The sequence below is a fragment of the Anas platyrhynchos genome, chromosome 6 (genome assembly GCF_047663525.1).
Source record: "Anas platyrhynchos isolate ZD024472 breed Pekin duck chromosome 6, IASCAAS_PekinDuck_T2T, whole genome shotgun sequence".
NCBI lineage: Eukaryota > Metazoa > Chordata > Aves > Anseriformes > Anatidae > Anas > Anas platyrhynchos.
The window spans coordinates 10,346,337-10,366,687 of record NC_092592.1 but is presented as its reverse complement, the minus strand read 5'-3'; the positions used below and the strand labels follow the sequence as shown (position 1 = coordinate 10,366,687).

The following is a 20,351-nucleotide window of genomic DNA, read 5'->3' as shown; positions in this document are numbered from 1 at the left end:
GAGATCTTGATTCAGTTTATTAGGCAGATCACTGATACTGCCAAGTAACAGGAGAGTTACTCCAGGGACAGAAGCTGCATGGAGAAGGGGCTCATCAGAACATTCAGACATGCTTTTCCCAACAGACTATGCACAGATAGTGCTTTTCTCAAGATGGAAGCATCACACATTTTCAGAAATAAAGACAAGGTGAAAATATGTCCCAAATAGCTACTCCTCCTTCCCTCATGCTCTAATTAAAAGTTCATCCCTAGTTTTGTTGAATTTATCTGTGCATGTACTCCGCAGTATGCCTTTCATTATGAATGGCAAAGAACTGTGTAATGGCATTGTAATAGTCATTCACAGAAGTGTGCTGTGATGCATTTAAAAAAACACACAGGGTAAGTCAGGCTAAGCAAGTAGCCTGAATTTAAAACTGCTGAACAGACAAGCAACTCCCACTCTTCAGTGATGATGTGGAGCGCTCAAGTGTTGAGCGCTCCATAATCTCTGCTCCTAGTTTGCCTTCTGAAATTTTTGGCTTTATATAAATATATATTCAATATTCAATACTGCCATGGCAGTAAAATAAACTTTTTTTTTTTTGTGGTACTCTGGTACTTACCATAGTGCAGTGCTGGTTATAAAGCTTTGACTTAAATTTGATGGCAGGTGAAATGGACAAAGATTCATGCACTTTCATGCACTGAGTTGCAAAAAGCTGTATTACAGACCTGTATTCTAACCTATTCTCCTATAACTTAAGGTAGCCTTCAGAGTACTTACTGTATAACCCTGTTTCACTCGAAATTTTTAAGTATGGACTACATCTCTGAGTCTTCAGCAGTAGTTTTTAGTGGTGGTGTTTTTTTCGTTTTAGATTTTTTGTTTGTTTGTTTCTTAGCAGTTTTTTATGGTATTTATTCTACATTTTGTGCTGTAACTCCAGTCCCTCATAGATTAACATTTTGTTGCCTATTTTAGAACGTGTCCTGTGCCTCCCAGCTGTGAAATAGCTTCAAGCAAAACTAGCAAACATCAGAAGACAAAAAAGTAACTGCACTTGACATAAAGCCCACAAACTACGTTTTACAGTCTCACAGACACTGCATTACCGCATATTTTTTTTTTTGTCTAGATTGAGTGGCAATTAAAGAGGTGCATTTTCCTGTTGAGTTTATGATATTCAGGATATTTTAGTTTTAGTCCTCACCTTTCCAGTACTCATTAGACTGAATATTCAAAATACCTAAATATTACATGTGCCTATCTAAATTCCCTTTCTTATTTCCCAGCTGAGGAGAACATTTGAAAAATGAGCAGAGATGACATGCACCTGTTAAATTCCTGATTCAGACAAGTGTATGAACTCTTCCATTTTTATGAACTTTTGTTCTATAAGAATCAGAAGTATTGTCTTTGAATTAAACAAGGCTGAGAGAAGTCAGAATTGCCTGTACTGTTGTCTGCACTCCATCAACCCAATACAGAGCTTGAGCACATTTTAAACAAAATAGGTGGAGTAAGAATTATCATTTTTCAATGAATTTATAAATCAGTGAAACTTGTGTTCTGAATCTTAAACAGTCTCTGCAGAATCACAGCACACACTGCAATTCTTTTACACAATTCCTTCCATCAGCTATTAAAAATGACCAAATGAACACTCAACACCACAAAAGGCTAATTTAAGACACCTTTTTCAATCAAAACTCCTGCTGATGGATTGAAAAACAATCTTAAATGATTTTACAATTTACATACGATTCAGCATTGACAATGTAGGTTAGTGTTTAACTATGAAAAGTATCACAGGTGGCAAAAAATTATTGACAAGAAAAGCAAGCAGGAAGGTTTGACAGAACACTGAAGTTCCAATGTATTAGTAAGTCTTGCCATTAACAGGTTTTGGTATGCATGAGGCATCATAAGTTCCAGGGACAATCAGGCCAGATTTGAGAAACTTACTACAGTTTAAAGCAATATTTAAATGCTGCAAGCAGATATTTCTGCAGCTTCATCCATATATTTGTTATACTTTCATGATCATTGGATTCTAAGGGGCTAGCATACTCAAAGAAAAAAATTCAATTTGCTTCATACAGCGTCTTTCTCATCAGTTTGCACTGTAGATATTGAAAAGACAAGCTTGCATCTAGACTTTTTCCACATGTCCCATTATGCCTAGAAATAAATGCTACATTTCAACTAAGTAAATATTATGGTATAAACATCAAACTAGTAAAATAATGTGTCATCATGTCCCCCCAAGTCATCTTAAAAAATTAAATTCACTAAAAAGCAAGGTACAGCAACCCTATAGAAAGTTTAAAAGACTGCAAAGAAGAAATGCTGTCATTAGTAATTCAAAATAGCTTAATTATTTACTGAAATTTGCTCTCCTTTTAGGTTGCTCTACAGAGACTTGGACAAGATGAAAAAGGATTATTTCAGGACTACTACAACTAGAACCAGCTGGGACTTTTTCTTTTTGACTTCTCAGTGTACTCAGTAAATTGAAAAGGTGAGAGAAAAAACAGACCTGAGATGCATTACACAAGTTTATTCCTGGATTTATTATAAGCTATCTTATTATTACCTTTTTTTTTTTTTTTAAATATATATATATATTATAACATAGCAAACTGACCTAACAGATCTATTGGTGTCTAATGTAAAACTGAAAAAAACAACAAAGGGGGGGACAATAAGGGATAAGCTGACCACACTTTAGACACATATTTTCCAGTCAGATTTACACTTCTCTTTAGAAGTGCACTATGAAGTAAATGGTAGAACTAAAAGTGTGCACAAGACCTAAGAAGGAAAAGCAGTAACCAAGCAGTGAGGTAAGCACTATGTGAACAGAGAACTCTTGTCCTCCTGCCCCACCTTACTCCCCATAGTCAAGACCCACACCCCAGATCCCATTATCCTTCCCAACCTCCCCAGCTACCCCCCAAAAATCACCCATTGCAGGAAAACGCCACTGCTTTAAATCAGTTTTGTAACTATAATATACTATGGAACCTCTAAAAGAGGTCTCTAAAGGAGGCACAAGAGCAAAGGTAGCTGGATAGTGCCTACCCCTCCTTTCCCCGCTGACCTTGACAACAGTGGGAGTCACAGCCAACAACATTGCAAGTCAGAGAAGCACTGCTCTTCCTGTGCTGTATGGTCTGCCAAAACACGGAGTGGCATTTCCCCTCTTCTGTTTTTAAGATTAGAACTAGATGAACTCTTTAAAGGCAGCCAGCGTGCCTGCCTCGAACATATCTTGGTCAGTAGCATCCTTTTGCTTATGACCAACTGACATTTGTTGGTATGCACTGATAGTAGTCTATAAGTATCAAGTAGATAGGTTCCTTAAGTATAATTTCCAAAAAATAGCCATATTTAGCTGCAGTTTACAATGAGGTGTTGTAAATGCCATGCTTTGCTATCTGCTGATAAAAACACACACTCCCAGGTTTAGGCAGAATCCATGCTGCCCTCTTGATCAGCTTCCACTACAGGGAATAGCTTGATGCCACATCCCACAGAAGCTCTTCCTGTCAAGGCTCTTGTAAAGGGCTAGCCTCCCCTCCAACCTGACCCTGCCAGCTCTGCGTTTAGTTTGACATTGGGGTCAGTTTTGCCACTAAGGATCTTCCTTAGAAATACATATGCATGCATATAGAAATGAGAAAGAAAAGAAGCCAGAGTGTTGAGCAACATCTTGATGTTGTTTTCAAGTTTCTATTGTAACCAACAACTGCAAAAAGGAAGTGTGAGCAAATATAAATGTCAGAAGGGATAATTGTACATCCCAGAGTAAACTATTTAATTGTAAAGACATTTTCATTTCATAGAACTACAAATTTTCACATTATTCTCAATTGAAAAGCCTAGAAGAAATAGAAAGGACACCATTCATTATTAAAATACATACATCTTTGTAATGTAAAGAAAGGGAGAAGATATGGAGAAAGAAATAAACACCTGTATCAGTAAGTCGGATCGTGGGTACAGAAGATGCTTGTGAAGTATGAGGTAAACTGAATATATATAGTCATGGGATCTTATTTCATAGCCAACTTCAGAGGAAAAAGCAACAGAAGCATGCAGCTGCTGGACTCATGAAAAAGCATAGACAAATAGCATTGGTAGTAAGTATGAAGGTTTGACTTAGACAAGGTGGAAAGTTTTTTTTTTTTTTTTTAATGAAACACTAGGGGGCATAGCAGTAGCTGTCTTCATCCTGCATAATCCGAGCTCTGAGATTGTTTTACAATATTGTTGATGCAACAAAAATGGACTGTTTCTAGGGCTTAAGAACTTCCTAAAGAAAATTTCAATTGTCTCTGCTGAAAGAAAATTTGTGCTTCTTGACCGATCATGATTAGCAAAACAATTTATTCCCCCCAAAAACAAAACAAAACAAAACAAAAACAGTAATTTGCCAGTACTACTCTAATGCTAACAGGTTCAGCTTGTATCTGGTCAGGCTACCACTCTTGTAGTTACTCAATCCAATGGGTGCATTTGAGAACAGAGTAAAAACAAAGGTTGAAACTCTTGACTTCAACTATGCTCCTAAAGGCAACAAGAGAAGTTATGCTACTGTTTAAGTGTTACCCTGAACAGAGTCAGTCTTGGATTTAGTCTTGGATTTTCTCCTCAATTTCTTTTCAATAGCATCATGAAAGAGAATGTTTCGTTCTGTTATTCCACTTTCAAAAGTTCTGCTTCCAGACAAATTACCCCTACAGGCCTTACTGCAAACACAACACTTCATTATTCTAGGGTTCCATCAGTAGCCATGGATGACCAGACATTGGTTGGTTTCATTTTCGTTATGAGATGTTGATCACCAGATACCTTCATTGAAAGAGTTACTGAGTTACTAATCTGAGTTACTAATTTTACTGCATTTCTAAATATGAGATGCCATAACTAATTATTTAATAAACACTTCACAATTTTCATAAGTTTAGAGTATTTCTCCTGTACCGTATATCATAGCTGGCTATTGAAATCTGCTTCAAGAACCAGCCTGTGAAGACCATACTTAACCTAACTTTACTATGGCTGCTTTGATACCTTCTCCCAAATATTTTGCTCGTAATTGTTTACAAGATAACCAACGGAAGTACTATCCTTGCAATCCCTTTTATCTTCCTGTTAAAATATCAGTAAAGCCATCAATTTTGGATTAGCTAACAAAGCATATTTTGAGTGAGCCATAACATCTTTGTTCTACCCATTAGCTGTCTGTTACTTGAAACTATCACTAATTTACCCTCACCATACTTCCACTCTCTTTTTAAAGAAAGGCACAAATTATTTTTGTGTTCCATAAATGCATTCTAAAATAATAGAAATCTTTATATTTCTCCAAGGACTGTTCCTCTTCCTACATAAGGCACATTTTAGGTACCTGCTAGTCTGATAGAATGACTCCCTTGGCTATGAAGTAAAAACTACTATGTTCACTTGCCCAGGAAATGTATCTTTGCATTTTACCCTTCCAAAACTACTTCAGCTAATGTTCCTAATGACAGAATATCATTCCTTACCAGGTGGCAAGGAAATGCCAGGAAGTTGTGTGCAACTGGCGTGGAAAAGAAACTAATGAGAAGGGGTGAGGTGCAGCATATGCGGTTCTGAAAGGAAGAGAGGTTAGTTACTTGCATTGTCTCTGGTACTCATCAGTTCATTAATTCATTGTAATGAGTGGCACAAAAATTGTGTAATGAAGACATAGGAAGAGCATGAAATGTTCTCAACTAAAATTATTTGAAAAATTGAATGTTAGACAAAAATGACCTAAGAAACTACTTTGTAACAACTGCGGTACATGGATGACTGGAACAGCTGGATCCCACTGTGGTTTAGGGTGGACTGCCATCCTCATATTTAGATTTTTGTATAATAAAAGGACAATTAAATGAAGCCACTCTCTAGGATGTTTCCCTCCAACTCCACAGAGGGAGAACGGAACCAGCCACCAGAATTATGCAAACCATCTTTGATATGTTTTCTCTGAAAACCATTCAGACTGACACTGCTCTATTCACTAAGGCTTTCCCCTACAACTCCACCCTGGTGTTGTACTACAAATACTTTAATGATATTGCCTCCTAACCACACACAACAGTAATTAAGTAAATGAAGTTACAAGGCTGTTTAAGGGAGCGGGCATATTCTGTGTTTACGTCCTCCTTCCCGTGCAGCTGAGATTTTGCCTGAAGATGATCATCTCCCATCAGGATAAATTTCATCCTCACTGCATATAGTACCTCTTGTTTTAAAGTATTTTAGCAAATGTTATTTACTCTCATGGCCTGCAAGATCAGCATGTCCACACGCTCTTCATATGCAAACAAGCCCAGGCACACACCCAGCCAAAGGTAAGAAAGCAAGTAAAAAACTGGAAGCCAGCTAAAGGTGGTGAGTATACTGCCCCGGCTCCCGACCAAGGAAATGCAATCCTGGGCAGATCTTCTGAAGAATCCCACTTCGCCACCACCTCTTTTCACAGGTTATCCCATTGCCTCTCCCACTGAGTGCAAGAGAATTAAAAATTCACACAGCACTAGAGTCGTTGAGATTAAATGTGTCTTACCAATACTGTGAAACCTGTATATGCTCAGGATCTCTTTAGAAACACTTCCTCATTTAGAAACCAACCAACAGAAATAAGTGAGGCAACTTCAGTTAAAAGCATCAACTACTCCTTGACTAAGAGGATGTCCCTAAAATGCCATTAGGGGAAGTTAGACAAATACCAGCTAGTAAAGCAAAATGGTTGTCTTTTTAGCTTCTGTTTTTCATATAATTTTGTTAGGAAAAACAGCCAAACACTATTATTCCGTGAATGATGTATGCTAAAAAGAGGAACACAGCTTGCAGTGATTTGTTAATTTGACATTGTGGTAAGCTTCCCTTAAACTAGGAGAGGCCAACACACACAAGACAGCAATACACAAGTTATATAACCATCATCTCCCAAAAAATGATTACCCACCCCAACAATAGTTGTAAACAAAACTATGAAACACTCCAATTCCCTATCATGAAATAGCTCCTTAAAGAAAAAAAAAAAGTATCCAAATCAATCCTTGTTTACATTCACAAATTGCCAATGTGCTATAGAGAATTCTCAGCAGCCAAAATCTCTTGTAAGCACAAACCTGAAACAAGTCAGTGATGGTAACACTTAATTTAAAGTGTCTTAAGTATACTTAGCTATGCATTTAATTTAGATATAACAAAACAGTGTGTATTATATATCAAGAGAAATGCTAAAGAAAATGTCTCATTTGTAGTTTTCCCCCAATCAAGCCAGCTTGTTTGTCTTCTTCAGTGTAAAGGGAATAAGGCAGGGTTTGACCTGAGCTTCTTTGGGAAATAAAGGTTACCAAATCATGCCTGTTTCAGTTTAACCTACTTTCAGTTGAGTGACCCAGCACCTGAGAGTGACAAAAGAATTCATCACATTTTTTATTTGATCAGATAGCAAACATCATCATTTGAAATAAGGACCTAACGTTTACGAGTTTACTGAAATGTTTTATATATCATTAAGAGTTAAAGCCTGAAGCTGTTTGGCAACTGGAAGGTTGAACAGTTAAGAGTAGCATACTACAGAGTTTTCAATGAACACTGAGTTTCCAAAATACTTAAAAAAAAAAAAAAAAAAAAAAAAAAAGATCAAAACCTAGGTTGCTTACTGTGGTAATAGTCTCTCTTGATTGCTAAGATAAATTGGTACTTTCACCAAGAATGTGATAGAGCTAGCTCCCTCTTGGCAGGGTGCTGCTTCTCTAGGCCCTGAAACCGCAGCACCATCCCTGCTGCTGTCTGCAGGCAGCCAGAAGTGAAGGAAGGCTGCAGGTTCTACCACCACCACCTCCACAAAGCACAAGGGAGCTAAAGAGACTGAGGAACAAGCCCATGTCCAGGAAGGGGAATGCAAGTACACAGGCTCTTTGGAAGTGAAAGGGGGATAACCCAGATGTATTTACTTTTCTCAATCTATATTTGACAGACTGAAAGCATTTATTTTCAAGATATAAGTGTGGTAAGCATTTCAACACCTGGCACACCTACCTAGGTGCTGTTGTTAAGACCTAATGAATTCCATAGCCACATCATTCAGAGACTTCGGAAAAGGGAGACCCTTCATGCTAAGAAGCAAGCTGAAGTTTATGCAGTGGTTTAACATACAGGCTGTTGCAGAAACATTTACATCACTTCCTGTCCCACTGATGACTGCAGAACTCAGTATGTAACTGAAGCTCATCCACTGTGTTTCCTGTATCTCAAACTCACTTTCTCTAACCCAATCTAAGTCTAACTTAGTTGTACATAAAACAATTGACTGCGAAAGGAAACAATCTGATCTGGACTGCAACTGTCCAGCTTCTGGAGGCAATGACCCTGGAAGTCCTCCAGCTGAGGCACGAGGCACCAACAGCGACCCACACACAAACCAGCCTGGAGCACTGCCTGCTGCACTCGCACTACCACGCTGTACCCAGGAGGGGCCACCAAGGAACCAGATCCTGGGGGGGACTCAGTCCTTTGGGTGACAGTGTGATTTAAAACATACAAGCTCCATTCTGAAGAGTGAAACCCACTGTAAGGTATCTGGTTCAACTCAAGGAAAGTCTTGGGAGAATAGAAAATTCAACCCACAAACAGATTGAACAGATTGGCCAGCAACTCGCTGTTGGAAGACATGTGGTGACAGCCAAGATCATTCAAGGGAACGAACAGCTCAGCAACCCAGTGAGGAAATGCTGAAAAAGAAATGGAAGAAAGAAGAGCAACCCAGGCTTCAGAAAGCAATGCTGGGAAGCACCTAGTCCTATAGCTGGGAACATGATCATTCAAGCAATAGGAAAACCCCTACAACAAAGGAAGCAAAATTTGGCTAAGTATGGTAAATCCTGTAACTAAAAAACCTACCAACAAGGGATAAATACTAACCACAGGGAAATAGACAGCTGCAAGAAGACACAAGAATAAAGCATTTGATTATATTATTTACCCAAAGGATCAAAGCTCATAGACCAGGGGAAATGCACCCAATACTACTTCCAGTACTACTTCAGGCACTGGGAGAACTGACCCATGTACAAACCTTCAGCGTAATGAGTCCTTAACACCCCTTCTCTGTGATGACAGCTTGATACTGGCTGATCTTTGCTTCACTTTTACTCACGTGAAGTCTTTTAGGAAAGTGCAGTAAACTCCTACATTTTAAACACATTTAAAGGAAACTGATTTGTGTCCTTTTAACATGGTTGTTTTCTCCATATTTGATTACTGTTGCAATTTACCATAAGATGAAGATGAGACAAAAATCAGCCAAAGCACTTTAGACAATTGCACTTCTCATACTTCCTACACCTATTCTTCAGAAGGGCAAAGGCCATTCAACAGCTGAATTTTCTGGAAAAAGCTGAAAACTGTAGGATGACCTTATGTCATAGGATCCAAGAATTGCACTCAAGTTTCACGTTCTCCCAAACAACTGGGTTCCTCTGTAAAAAAACAGACTTTAAGAAGAAAATCATGTGTTGTTCAGCATGATTTTTTTTTAGTTTAACAGCAAATGGAATGACTGTCACTCAGGTTACAAGTTCTGTCACTTATCTACAGAGTGAATTATGTTAAAAATTCAATAACATAACACCTTGCTGTTTCATTTTATATAGAATGACAGTATCATCTACTTGCAATTTTTTAAACCACATTATCCGACTTCAGTAGCATTAGTCAACAGCTCCTAGCCCCAGGTAAATGTCAACTAGAAAGTATTTTTTCCAGGGAAAATGAACATTTGAAATGATTCATTTCAAAACAATAAGATACTTGACTTGCTTTTATATGTATATAATTATTATTTTGTTCCAGTTTGATAGAAAGAAAACAAAGACAATATTACCATGTACCAAAGTGATTTTCTGATCAAAGTGACACGAATCAGTATATTTTAATTTTCTGAGACAATTCAGTAAGTTGCAGATGGCAAGAAAATGGAAATGCATTTATTTCAGAGGAACAGAATTTCGAAGTTGTAAGTGGTTTTGTTTTGGTTGGTTGGTTTTAAAGCAATTGAGAATAGTCATAATTATTGAAAATTATGTTTTTCTACTATTTTGGGGCTTCACTATTTGGACATGCAAATGAGGAGTATCTTCCAGAAGTTCTGAGGGCTATTTGTTCTTTTTTTTTTCTTTAATATGTTTATTAAAAATGTGGGGCTAAAAAATCTATTGATAAAACAGACACTACAATCTGAACAAGTACATGTAGATATTAGCAAGCAAGGCCAAAACAAATCTGTTTATCATGTCATTGAATTCAGTTCTCAGCACAGGATCTGTTGACATGTTAAGGTTTACGACCACCACAATACAGTCAAATTTAAGTCTGAGAACCATTTCTCCTCCACACAAACCCAAAAGATAACAACATAGCAAATAAGGTTTATGCTAAGATAAGAGATGGTATCCTTCTAGAGCTTTTTTGCATTTTTATTTCTTAAATTGAAGTAGATTTTAATTTCTCAGCTTTTGAGGAAAAAACTTAAATTTAGAAACCACTCAAATAAATAAGTTTATTTTTATGAATAAATTAAAAGCCACAAGAAAAATGTAGGAACATGTACCACGAACATTTTCTTTACCATTAGCAGTAAGTATTTCTCCACTGGGAGTAAACAGCAGTGAATGTTCTCTTCCAACAACCATAATGCATGTAAGAACTGAACACAGATAAACCATGGTTTGTCAAAGCAACCAATCAAATCAGTAACTCAAATTGTAAAAGCAACAGCTCAAAAAAAGTCAGTGATTTGATATCACCACGTATCTCAGAAACAAAAAACCGTTTCTCATCATCATGACCTTACAGGTGCTGAGTTGCAATCACCAGAAGCCCCACTATAATTCATACACAGATTAATCATTTGATAACATAAAGATGAAATACCAAGACCTAAAGCCCCTAAATATTGTCCTCAATCGTGAGGTCTGTGATGCTATTTTAGTCAAGGTAGGCTTTGCCTGTAAAGGATCTCACCCAGTTCCCATAAAAGACGGTGAGAACTTGTCTCCCATACCACTACTTACACTACATTTTTACTACAGTGGGAAAATGTCTCACCATACCCAAGAGAACTTCTGACCTTTCAGCCTCTACCCCACCAAAATGCCCCCTGAAGTTTTACATCCCAGTAACAACACTGCTGACCAGATTTTCAGCTGTCTGATAATGGAAGACCCCCCCACCAAAGACAGACACTAATTCTGCCAAGTCAAACTTTGGAGATACAACAGAGCAAAGAACCCCTAGCAGAAATTACAAGCGTGTTCCCATTGTAGTGAGCCCTCTCAGTGTAGTACACCCAGGCTACTGGCTCAAAAAAAGTGGATTGAGTTAAATGTCCTCTACCAGTCCAAAATCATAATGTTGGCAGCTATAAACATTGTGATGCCAGGCACAGATTTCCAATCTGCTGCATTCACAGCTCATTCCTCTCTGTATGGCATATTTATATTTTATATAAAGCAGCAGAACACAATGTTGAAAATGATATTACAGTTAACAACTCACTAATAAGGCAGTGAGGTGGATTGGTACACAGAATATTCTAGAATCTTGTTAAGAGCTCAGCTCTTAACCTGTGTACATTCAAGAAAACTTAGGCATTTCTGTTTGGAATTTCCATGGCTGATTTGTGCCTTATGTGTGTCACGAGATGCATTTTTAACATCCATTGTGCTGTTTGTCTGAAGATCTTGGAGGGAGGAATCAAAGAGAAGAACAGAAGATCCCCCACAACAAAACTAGTATTTCCAGTAAGGCTTCTGGTATGAGAGTTCAGTATGAAATTTCCCACGAAGAACCAACTGGTGGCTGACAGATAACTAAAAGTAAATGGAAGAGGATCATACACTACAGGAATTTTGCGGTGGTCTGATTTGTTTCTTGTTCCTACAATTCTGATTACCTTTCAGAGTTTCGAAGGACCACCAGCATTTTCATGGATAATTGCATTCTGGTAGTTTGAAACAAGAGAGGAATACTTACTTTTGTTTAAAAAAAAAAAAATCAAAACATCTTAAATCTCTAGTGACAACCGAGTTCAATGCTCTTCTACCACTGACATTCCAAAATATGCTGAAAAGTGATGACACAAACATACAAGATAAAGCTACTCCATAATGCCCAGGGATTCAACCTGACAGCTCCAGAATACTGACTTGGTAAGAGCATGGCTGAAAATTGCAAGACAACTGAATGTCAAGTATAGGAGGGACAGGCTGCTGCTAGAAAGGAACCCCAAAGGGTGAAATAAAGATAAAACTAGTTAGGCTTCCTTCTCCATCAGAACTAATCCTGTTCAGTGTAACCTCAGCAATAAATACTGATGTGGTACCTTCATCTTCTGAAATCTGTATCCCCCTTAATATTGCAGGGCTAAAGGCAATATGTTCTGCTTTCATCTGAATTGTCCATCCTTCAAAATAAATCTCTGCACCACCACCTGATTTTTCTTCATCCTCTCAGACTAGCTTGAAATTTTTAACACATTTGCAGATTGCAGAAAGGCTTTTGCCAGCCTGTTCTAAACACATGGTACATTTGTATGCCTTTGTGTTCATCAGGTTAAGGGTTATTTTTGTGGTTAGTGATAAAACTGCAAATTCAGAGCACACTTCTGACTGTGATTTTGCTATGGCAGACTGTGAGCTTTCCATTGCTATACCCCAGGCTCTTCCAGCGTCTTTTTTTTCCTGCTTTTCTGCTCAGAAAAAGCCTAAGAACAGGAAAACCAAGAGGTGATGAAGGGGGAACGGGATATAAATGAGTACCTCAGCAGCTGAAGAAGGAAGACTTGCCACCTCTCAGCTCTGAAGGTAAGACAGAAGGTAAAGGAAAGGCTAAATGTGGAGACAACGCAGCTACCAGGAAAGCAACTATCTAAAGAGCACAGGGAGAAGACCACGCAAGTACCCATTTCAGGATACATACTCCTAAGAAGAGACCTGACTCACTGGAATCACAGACTCCATTAAGTTTTCACCCGTCTCAGGGGTTTATAGCCAATGAACATCATTTGTTTGTTACATTTTTCTCGGAGAACATTTCTGACTTAACTAAGTGCTTCTTTGTTGGCCATCCAGAGATTTATCTTCTGAATCAAAATAAGCTACTTCTCCAATGAATTGTGAAAAGCAGGGAAATTTTCTGCCAGGACCAGAAGAAATGGCTGCTCTTTGTTGAAAAGAAAAGCAAAGCATTTCCCTTTCCATTGGGAATATTCTGGCACAAGCCTGTGTTTAACAGTGACATTATAAGCAGCTTTGATATGCAGTAGTCACAAGGGACACACCTAAGCCTGACACAGCATAGCCCAGCAACAGTCAATTCCAACAGCATTAAGAAAATCAAACAGCAGTGAAACAACAACTTCCATAGGTTTAGAAAGCTCTAGCCACATCCCCATTGAAATGTAATTGTCTGCCATCACACACCAGTGTTCGCTACAGTTCACGCGGTAAAGGTTCAATGCACATAAGGGCGAGCTTTAACATCACCTCGGAAGGCATCAACTAAAGCGTTATGCCATTGGCCTTCAATGCTCACAGCAGTAACTCATGAATGTAAACACGTCTGACAGTTTTTCTCTCCCTTGAGAGCAGTGACACCGTACCAGTCAGCAGAAGGAGGATTCGGACAGGATATCCATAGCCTCCTTCCCACAGGTGGAACACCACCTTCATAGGGCGAAGATACAGGTGAACTGTCACCAGCCACTGCTAGAACAATGAGACTCCCAACTTGGCATCATCCTAAATTGCCTGGGCTGCTCTCTCTTGTTGGCTGTTTGGTTGGTCCTCTGGAAGACAGCTCTATATGCAAGATAAGTGATAAAATTTGCTCTGTACTATACAACCACAGCTAGATTGTTAAATACCATAAAAATACTGTGTGTAATACAGTAAAAATATTAACATGTTCCAAGTTTAAAACCCATCCCAGAATTTACTTCTAGACCTCCTCTATCCCTGAGGCAATGTATCACGCCCGACGGAAACATTTGATATGTCAGGAAGGTATCCTAATTTACCATTAAAAGTGTTTTAAAATTGTGTTTTTCCCCTGCTTCCTCTCCAGAGCTGCTCTTTACTTTTCTGGCAGGATAGAGAGGCCAATCTGATTTAATTTGCATTTTTGACAATCTATTAAGTCCCTCACCAAGGAAATGGATTAAGTGTGAGGCTGTCACACACTTCCAAATGATAGGAAGGCAAACACACTCAGAAAATAAAGGGTGGGAATCTCGATATGTTAACTACAACAATAACACGCCTTTCATATGCCTTTTTATGCCTTTTTTGACAGTAGTTGAGGTAATTCACATTATAAATTAATATACTCAGTTATTATTTATAATAAGAAAAAAAAAAAAAAAGGAAGAAGTAAGCTTCCTAGGTTTGATAATCTGGCTCTTGAGTATAAACACATGAAAATAACCCATTTCAAAATGGGAGGAAGAAAATTCAATGGATATCAGGAAATCAAAAACTGCAACACAGAAGGCAATAATCTACCAAATGCATCCACGTACAGTTTCAGGCAAACAGACAAGCCATAACATAAATGGTCTCCAATGAAACTGGAATTTTATTCCAGAGTTTAGCTTAGCCACGAAATTTCTAAGCCCCAAAATATATAAAATCAATTGAAGTGACATACAATTAAATAATGTGTCTTTTTAAAGTACTTCTTGTAAAACTTTATTTTCTTAGTGATGTCCCTAATATTCATTTCCAAGAACACATGTTGATTATCAGTCTTTCATTTAGATAAGGCTTCATTTAGACACCTGTTTACTTGTTAATCCTGGGTTTGGAATACACTAGGAAATCTACAGCCACCCTGAAATTCTATGACTAACATATTTAAACACTGGGGTATTTAAATAATGCAGAAATAACTGAGTTTTGATGGTATACTGATTCTAGCAGAGAACACACCCATCAGCATCTAGCATAAACAAAACCATCCCGATGCTACCATCATCCTTCTTCTATTATCCAAAGCCTCTCCACACCCAGAAGCAAACTGCTTAGAACACAAAATGACTGGAGGAAAAAAAAGCATTATGGAAGATTGTCTGTACAGGGAGTTACCTTTTTTCCTTTCTTTTTCCTGTGAGCTGGTTTAGCATTTTTCTCCTTTGCTTCCTCACTCATTTTTCAGCAGGTAAATATACAGGGGAAGGGGAATAGAAGAGATCACTGCTTGTATTCCAACATGCAAAGCCACTGCAAATATTCACAGCTCTGAAACCAAAGTCCATCTGCTGACGTTTCTCAGGCAAGTAATAGAATAACTGCTGTTTAAAGCCAGTCTCTGCTTCTCCTGCACTGACTTGAATTGCTCATAGCCTTGATGTTTTCTTCTGTGAGAAACTGGGTGTTCTCACATCAAGCAGTCTGTGATTCTTCTAAAGAGAAGAGAAAACATTTTCCTCTTTCATTCTTAACTAGTCTTCACTCCTGAGATAAGATCTTGACAACGCTTCCTAGCTTGGTCATCCACGCTGCTTCCAGTCTCCTAAATGGGGTTGATGAGCCACACAGAAATTAGCTGCAGACGGCTGACAAGTCTGAGAAGCGTTCACCAGCGGATGATTTGCCGTTTCTTGCAGACGCAGAAAGTGAGCCTGAATTGCTCTGATTGCCGGTCATGTACAATACCGACATGTGTTGAATGCATCAGGGCATGCCAGAAAAGGAAGCCTCCGAGAGTGATAAAAGATCAGGTTACTGGATCTTAAAGCCACTCCCAGGCAGATTCAAACAATAAAAGGCACAACACGCTGCTGAAGAAATTGCTAGATGAGACGTTTACGTTTCCAGCAGCTCCATATACCCATCCAAAGGACCTGCAAATTACCACTCTGAATGCACAATTTAAAATATTAATTATTCATCTCATAAAAGCAGCAGCAGTATTTCAGCAAAACACGTATTTACAACTACCCCTGCCTGTGAGAGCTTGCTCCTCCCTTGTATGCCTGTTCCTATGACAGGATTTGTAATCTCTCCACTAATGCAGCGCTCTTTCACAGAAGTGTTACGTGCCTCATATGTGTGCATGACTGGCAGGTTTCAGATCATGTTTCCACATGCTGCTGACCTACTCCACTGAACAGTTTGGCTACTTCCCTACAAGTCTCATGGGAAAAAAAAGCAAGAGAGGTCAGAGACTTCGTAAGAATTCTCTCCAGTCTGTGCCCATTAAGCCACGTAACACACAGCGCATGCATTATCAACATCCATGACAGCAGTTATTCACAAGATGTCTCATTTATGTCATTACCACACTTAAAATTGTGTACTTCTCTATACATACATGGACAGATTCCTATATTCCCCCTTAGGAGCTCTCCTCCCACCAAGGAAGCTGGGAGGGGAGCTGGGAAGGGGGAGGGGGGGAGAGGCAGAATACAGAACATCTATCAGAGGTCACACAATAGCCTCATCCACTGCTCTCATACCACTGAGTTAGCAGCACTCTAATCTGCCCATTGCTGAGGACTCTGGTCACATCATAGGTACCCAGTTACAATGAAGTTTTTGTTCATTTGTTTTACCAGTTCACACATGGTTGGTCTGATGGGCTTGGGGATGACCATCAGAATCCTTTTTCCCATCTTCACACCTCCCCACCTTTCACTCCCATTTCTGTAGCATTTTACTCATGACAACCAACAAACATGCCACAGACAAAATAAATAAATAAATAATGCATGCTGTTTGCCTCAAAGCTTGTATCATTCTCTACAAATAATTTCAGTGAGCAACCACAACAGCACCATCACATGGAGGCTGTTTTGTGTGTGTGTTGCCAGCAAATCCTCATGCCCACTGTCTGAATGTACTAGAAACAGGCCTGCACCACCTGAACCTGGGGCTCCAAACTAGGGACAATTCCCCACATGAACCCCGTAAGGTTGATGTTTTGAGGAACTGTACCTCATACAACGCAAAGTTTAAACAAACATGATCAAGAGACCACTGATAAAATTTACCTCGAATCTTCTCTTAATTCATGAGCATAAAATAGAATAGATTTTATACTTAAGTGGTATTTCTGTACAAAGTGCAAACAAGATGGATGATAAACAAATCCAGAAGTTTGATTTTCACAGGCAATTGGATTTTAATGGCTGTCTCGGAGAGAGAAAAAGAACCCCAGCCTTTCCCAATTTAGCCTTTTTTTTTTTTTTTTTAATGTTATCTTATAAACTGAAGTGCTCTCTGCTGGTTAACAGTGGGTAAAACAATGCTTAAACACTCGGAATACCACTCTATCCTAATCACATGAAAAACAAACTTCCTTTCTTCAAGACTGTTTTTACTCTGCATGTGTACCCCTGGGCAACACTTAACATTTTCTGAAATAAGTCTGAATAGGTAGAGATCAAGTGCAATATAAGTGTGTTTTCCAAAACTAAGCTAAAGCTCTGCTACATTGAAATGACTAGTTAAAAGAAAGCATCTGTAATTTGTGGCATGCTTAGCTAATTTTATGCCTGTAAAGGCATTTTTAAAATGAAAAGGTCATAAAATAAAGCCATGCTTCTGCATAAATAGAAATAAAGTCCTCTTTCCACAGCAACCTGTTAGCTCTCAAGAAGTTGACACATGAAAACTATTCACTGTGCTCAAGTATGCAGGCTGAGGAATGTCACGGGTTCCTGCTGAACTTCGGTTATTTAGCTGTGTAGCTTTTGGTACAGTCCATGAGATAAAGATGTTTATTAGGCTTTAGAATTCTTCTGCCCTGCTGCTAACTTCCAGGGCACTTAATCATTTCTGAAATGGCAATACTGTCACAGGCTACCTATTACATAATCCCTTTTATTTTTCCTTTCTTCTCATTCCTTTTGTTTCCACAAACATAAATAATCTCAACATAGGTATATTTAGAACAAGAAGGAAAAACCCAGATGAAGAAATACAGATCTTATAGTCACAAGACACTCAAAGATCTCACACTTCTCTTCCCTCATATTGTTCAGTTAACCATAGCAACCTAGCTGAAATTTTATTGCATCTATCTTCTCCCATTTGAAGGAATCATTCACATGTCAACATTGAACTCCTATGTATGTGTTGTTTCATTTCCTCCTTAGCTTAAAAAAATTGCAAAGTTTTTACTCCAGGTTAAGTCAATATGACAGCAGGAGAAGCTAAATATTAGATTAGGAAAGGCTTTTAAAAAAAATAATCTTCATATCATGCTTTGATTTGAAGTCCATAAAAATTCTTTCTGGTAGTAAAACTATCTAGTGGCTGCTGACATTCGTCCATCTATAAAATTATACTACAGAAATTATTCAAATTAATCTTCCATCCCCAGGCTTTCAGCATATTCTGAGCATATCTGCATATTTAAATGCCTAAGGTAATAGAAATTAAGTGAGAAAAAAAATCAAATAGGATTGCCTGAAAAAAATAAAGACTTTAACATCCTATTCCAGGAAGTCTCCTGTACACATTAAGTTGCTGCTGGTACACAATACCTGAATAAAAACAAAATAAAAACAAAAAAACACAGATTTCTGAAACATAACAGAAATCAACGAAGATTTAGAATCAGAAGTGAGCTCCAATTTAAAAAAAAAGACTGCAATACCCATGCAGAATTATATTAAGTATTTTAAATAATCACAGCCATTCATAAAGAGTCAATGCTTAAACATATAGCAAAGCTGCTGTGACCAAAGGAACAGTCTGATAAATGACAAATCACAATTACTATCTACTGTTTATATGGTCCTTAAGTAATGCTCACAGAAGTTACTTCTTTGTGGAAACGCATCTTTATGTTCAGGTATATTCTGATAAGCTACAGCAAAGGAACAAGTTAACACTTTGCAATTGCATAGCTATTTGAAAAAGGAAATTAATACTATCATAATTTAAAACTCTTCAGGTTACTAATGAGAACACTGCTCCCTCTAACCTACTGCTTAATTACAGTAGAGTCTAGAAGTGAACTTTCACAACCTCGTTGATACATATCTACTAGGACAGTTCTATTTTTAAATCAAAATAACTCGCATAAGAGGACAACAGGATAGGCCAAGTTCTGTCTATCAGTACGCTTCTATTTATAAATTAGAGTGACTTGCATGCAAGAACCAAGGGGGTACGCAACTTGTTATTGGTGACCTGTTTTGTAACTGTGTGCAAGGGGTTTTAAAAAGAACAGCTATTACAGAGTTTCTTGATTTACCAAAACATCCAAATAGCTGAACAACTTCACAGTCCAGCTAAAGGACGGCTAGCTTGGAGAAAGCAGAACAGAGGGGAAAAAAAAAAAAAAAGCCAGCTTGCTTTTTATCTGGGTAGAAGTCTGCAAAAATAATTTAAAATACTCAAAGTTTACTGTCAAATCACTTTACAGATTGACTGCCTAGTATTTTCTCTTGCATCTCAAGCAATGTTCTTTATCACAACAAGGCAAAATTGAAGGTTAAATCCGGTATTACTTTGACAGGAATGGAGTATGTACTCAGACTGGAAGGCAAATGAACTCTAATCCAGTCTCTTACAAAAGAAAAGAAAAAAAAAAAAAAATACAATTACAAGTCATATCCCCTTTTATGTATATTTTCACAACTGTGAAAAAAGCATTTCAAAAATACATTGAAGGCTAAAAGAAAGTTCTGAGGTCAATATGAATTCATTTTCAAATTCCATTAGTTGATTTTCATCTGTTTAAAAAGACACAATTTAAGTACTACCATTACTGACTTTGTTAACTTTCATTATGATGAAAACACACAGCCTATGTGCTAATCTGCTCGTTTGCAAAGGTGCCTATATGTAGAGATTCGTTATCTCATACAAAGAGAAGAAACAAACAGAGAAGGACTGGTGGAGGATGTGATTGTCAGGAGCTGTCTTGGGCAGAGTGACCACGAAATGGTGGAGTTCTCTATTCTTGGCGAGGCCAGGAAGGGGACCAGTAAACCGCTGTATTGGACTTCTGGAGGGCTGACTTGGTGCTGCTCAGGACACTGGTTGGTAGAGTCCCTTGGGAGGCGGTTCTGAAGGGCAGAGGGGTCCAGGAAGGCTGGGCGCTCTTCAAGAGGGAAATCTTAATGGCGCAGGAACGGTCTGTCCCCACGTGCCCAAAGACGAGCTGGCGGGGAAGAAGACCGGCCTGGCTGAACAGAGAATTGTGGCTTGAGCTTAGGAGAAAAAAGAGGGTTTATAATCTTTGGAAAAGTGGGCAGGCCACTAAGGAGGACTATAAGGATGTTGCGAGGCTGTGCAGGGACA

General features: G+C 38.3%; 2 protein-coding genes and 1 long non-coding RNA gene across 6 annotated transcripts in view; 1 reads left to right on the top strand and 2 right to left on the bottom strand.

The window, feature by feature from the left end:
- RHOBTB1 (Rho related BTB domain containing 1) overlaps positions 1 to 20,351 on the bottom strand; it is a 216,825-nt gene that overhangs the window by 52,287 nt on the left and 144,187 nt on the right. The window lies entirely within an intron of this gene.
- The window catches only part of ANK3 (ankyrin 3), a 355,138-nt gene that overhangs the window by 280,954 nt on the left and 53,833 nt on the right, over positions 1 to 20,351 (bottom strand). The window contains exon 1 of one of the 3 annotated variants that reach the window (XM_072040016.1): positions 15,180 to 15,790. The exons of the other annotated variants lie outside the window; for them this stretch is intronic. Coding sequence (XP_071896117.1) covers positions 15,180 to 15,242 — 63 coding nt within the window. The 5' untranslated portion in view covers positions 15,243 to 15,790. Of the gene's footprint in view, positions 1 to 15,179; positions 15,791 to 20,351 lie in introns of those variants that run through there. 3 annotated transcript variants of the gene reach the window in all.
- The window catches only part of LOC140002798 (uncharacterized), a 42,007-nt gene that overhangs the window by 11,733 nt on the left and 9,923 nt on the right, over positions 1 to 20,351 (top strand). Inside the window, exons 2-3 of the long non-coding RNA XR_011810339.1 lie at positions 2,392 to 2,506; positions 5,544 to 5,642. This is a non-coding gene — a long non-coding RNA (uncharacterized lncRNA). The remainder of the gene's footprint in view (positions 1 to 2,391; positions 2,507 to 5,543; positions 5,643 to 20,351) is intronic.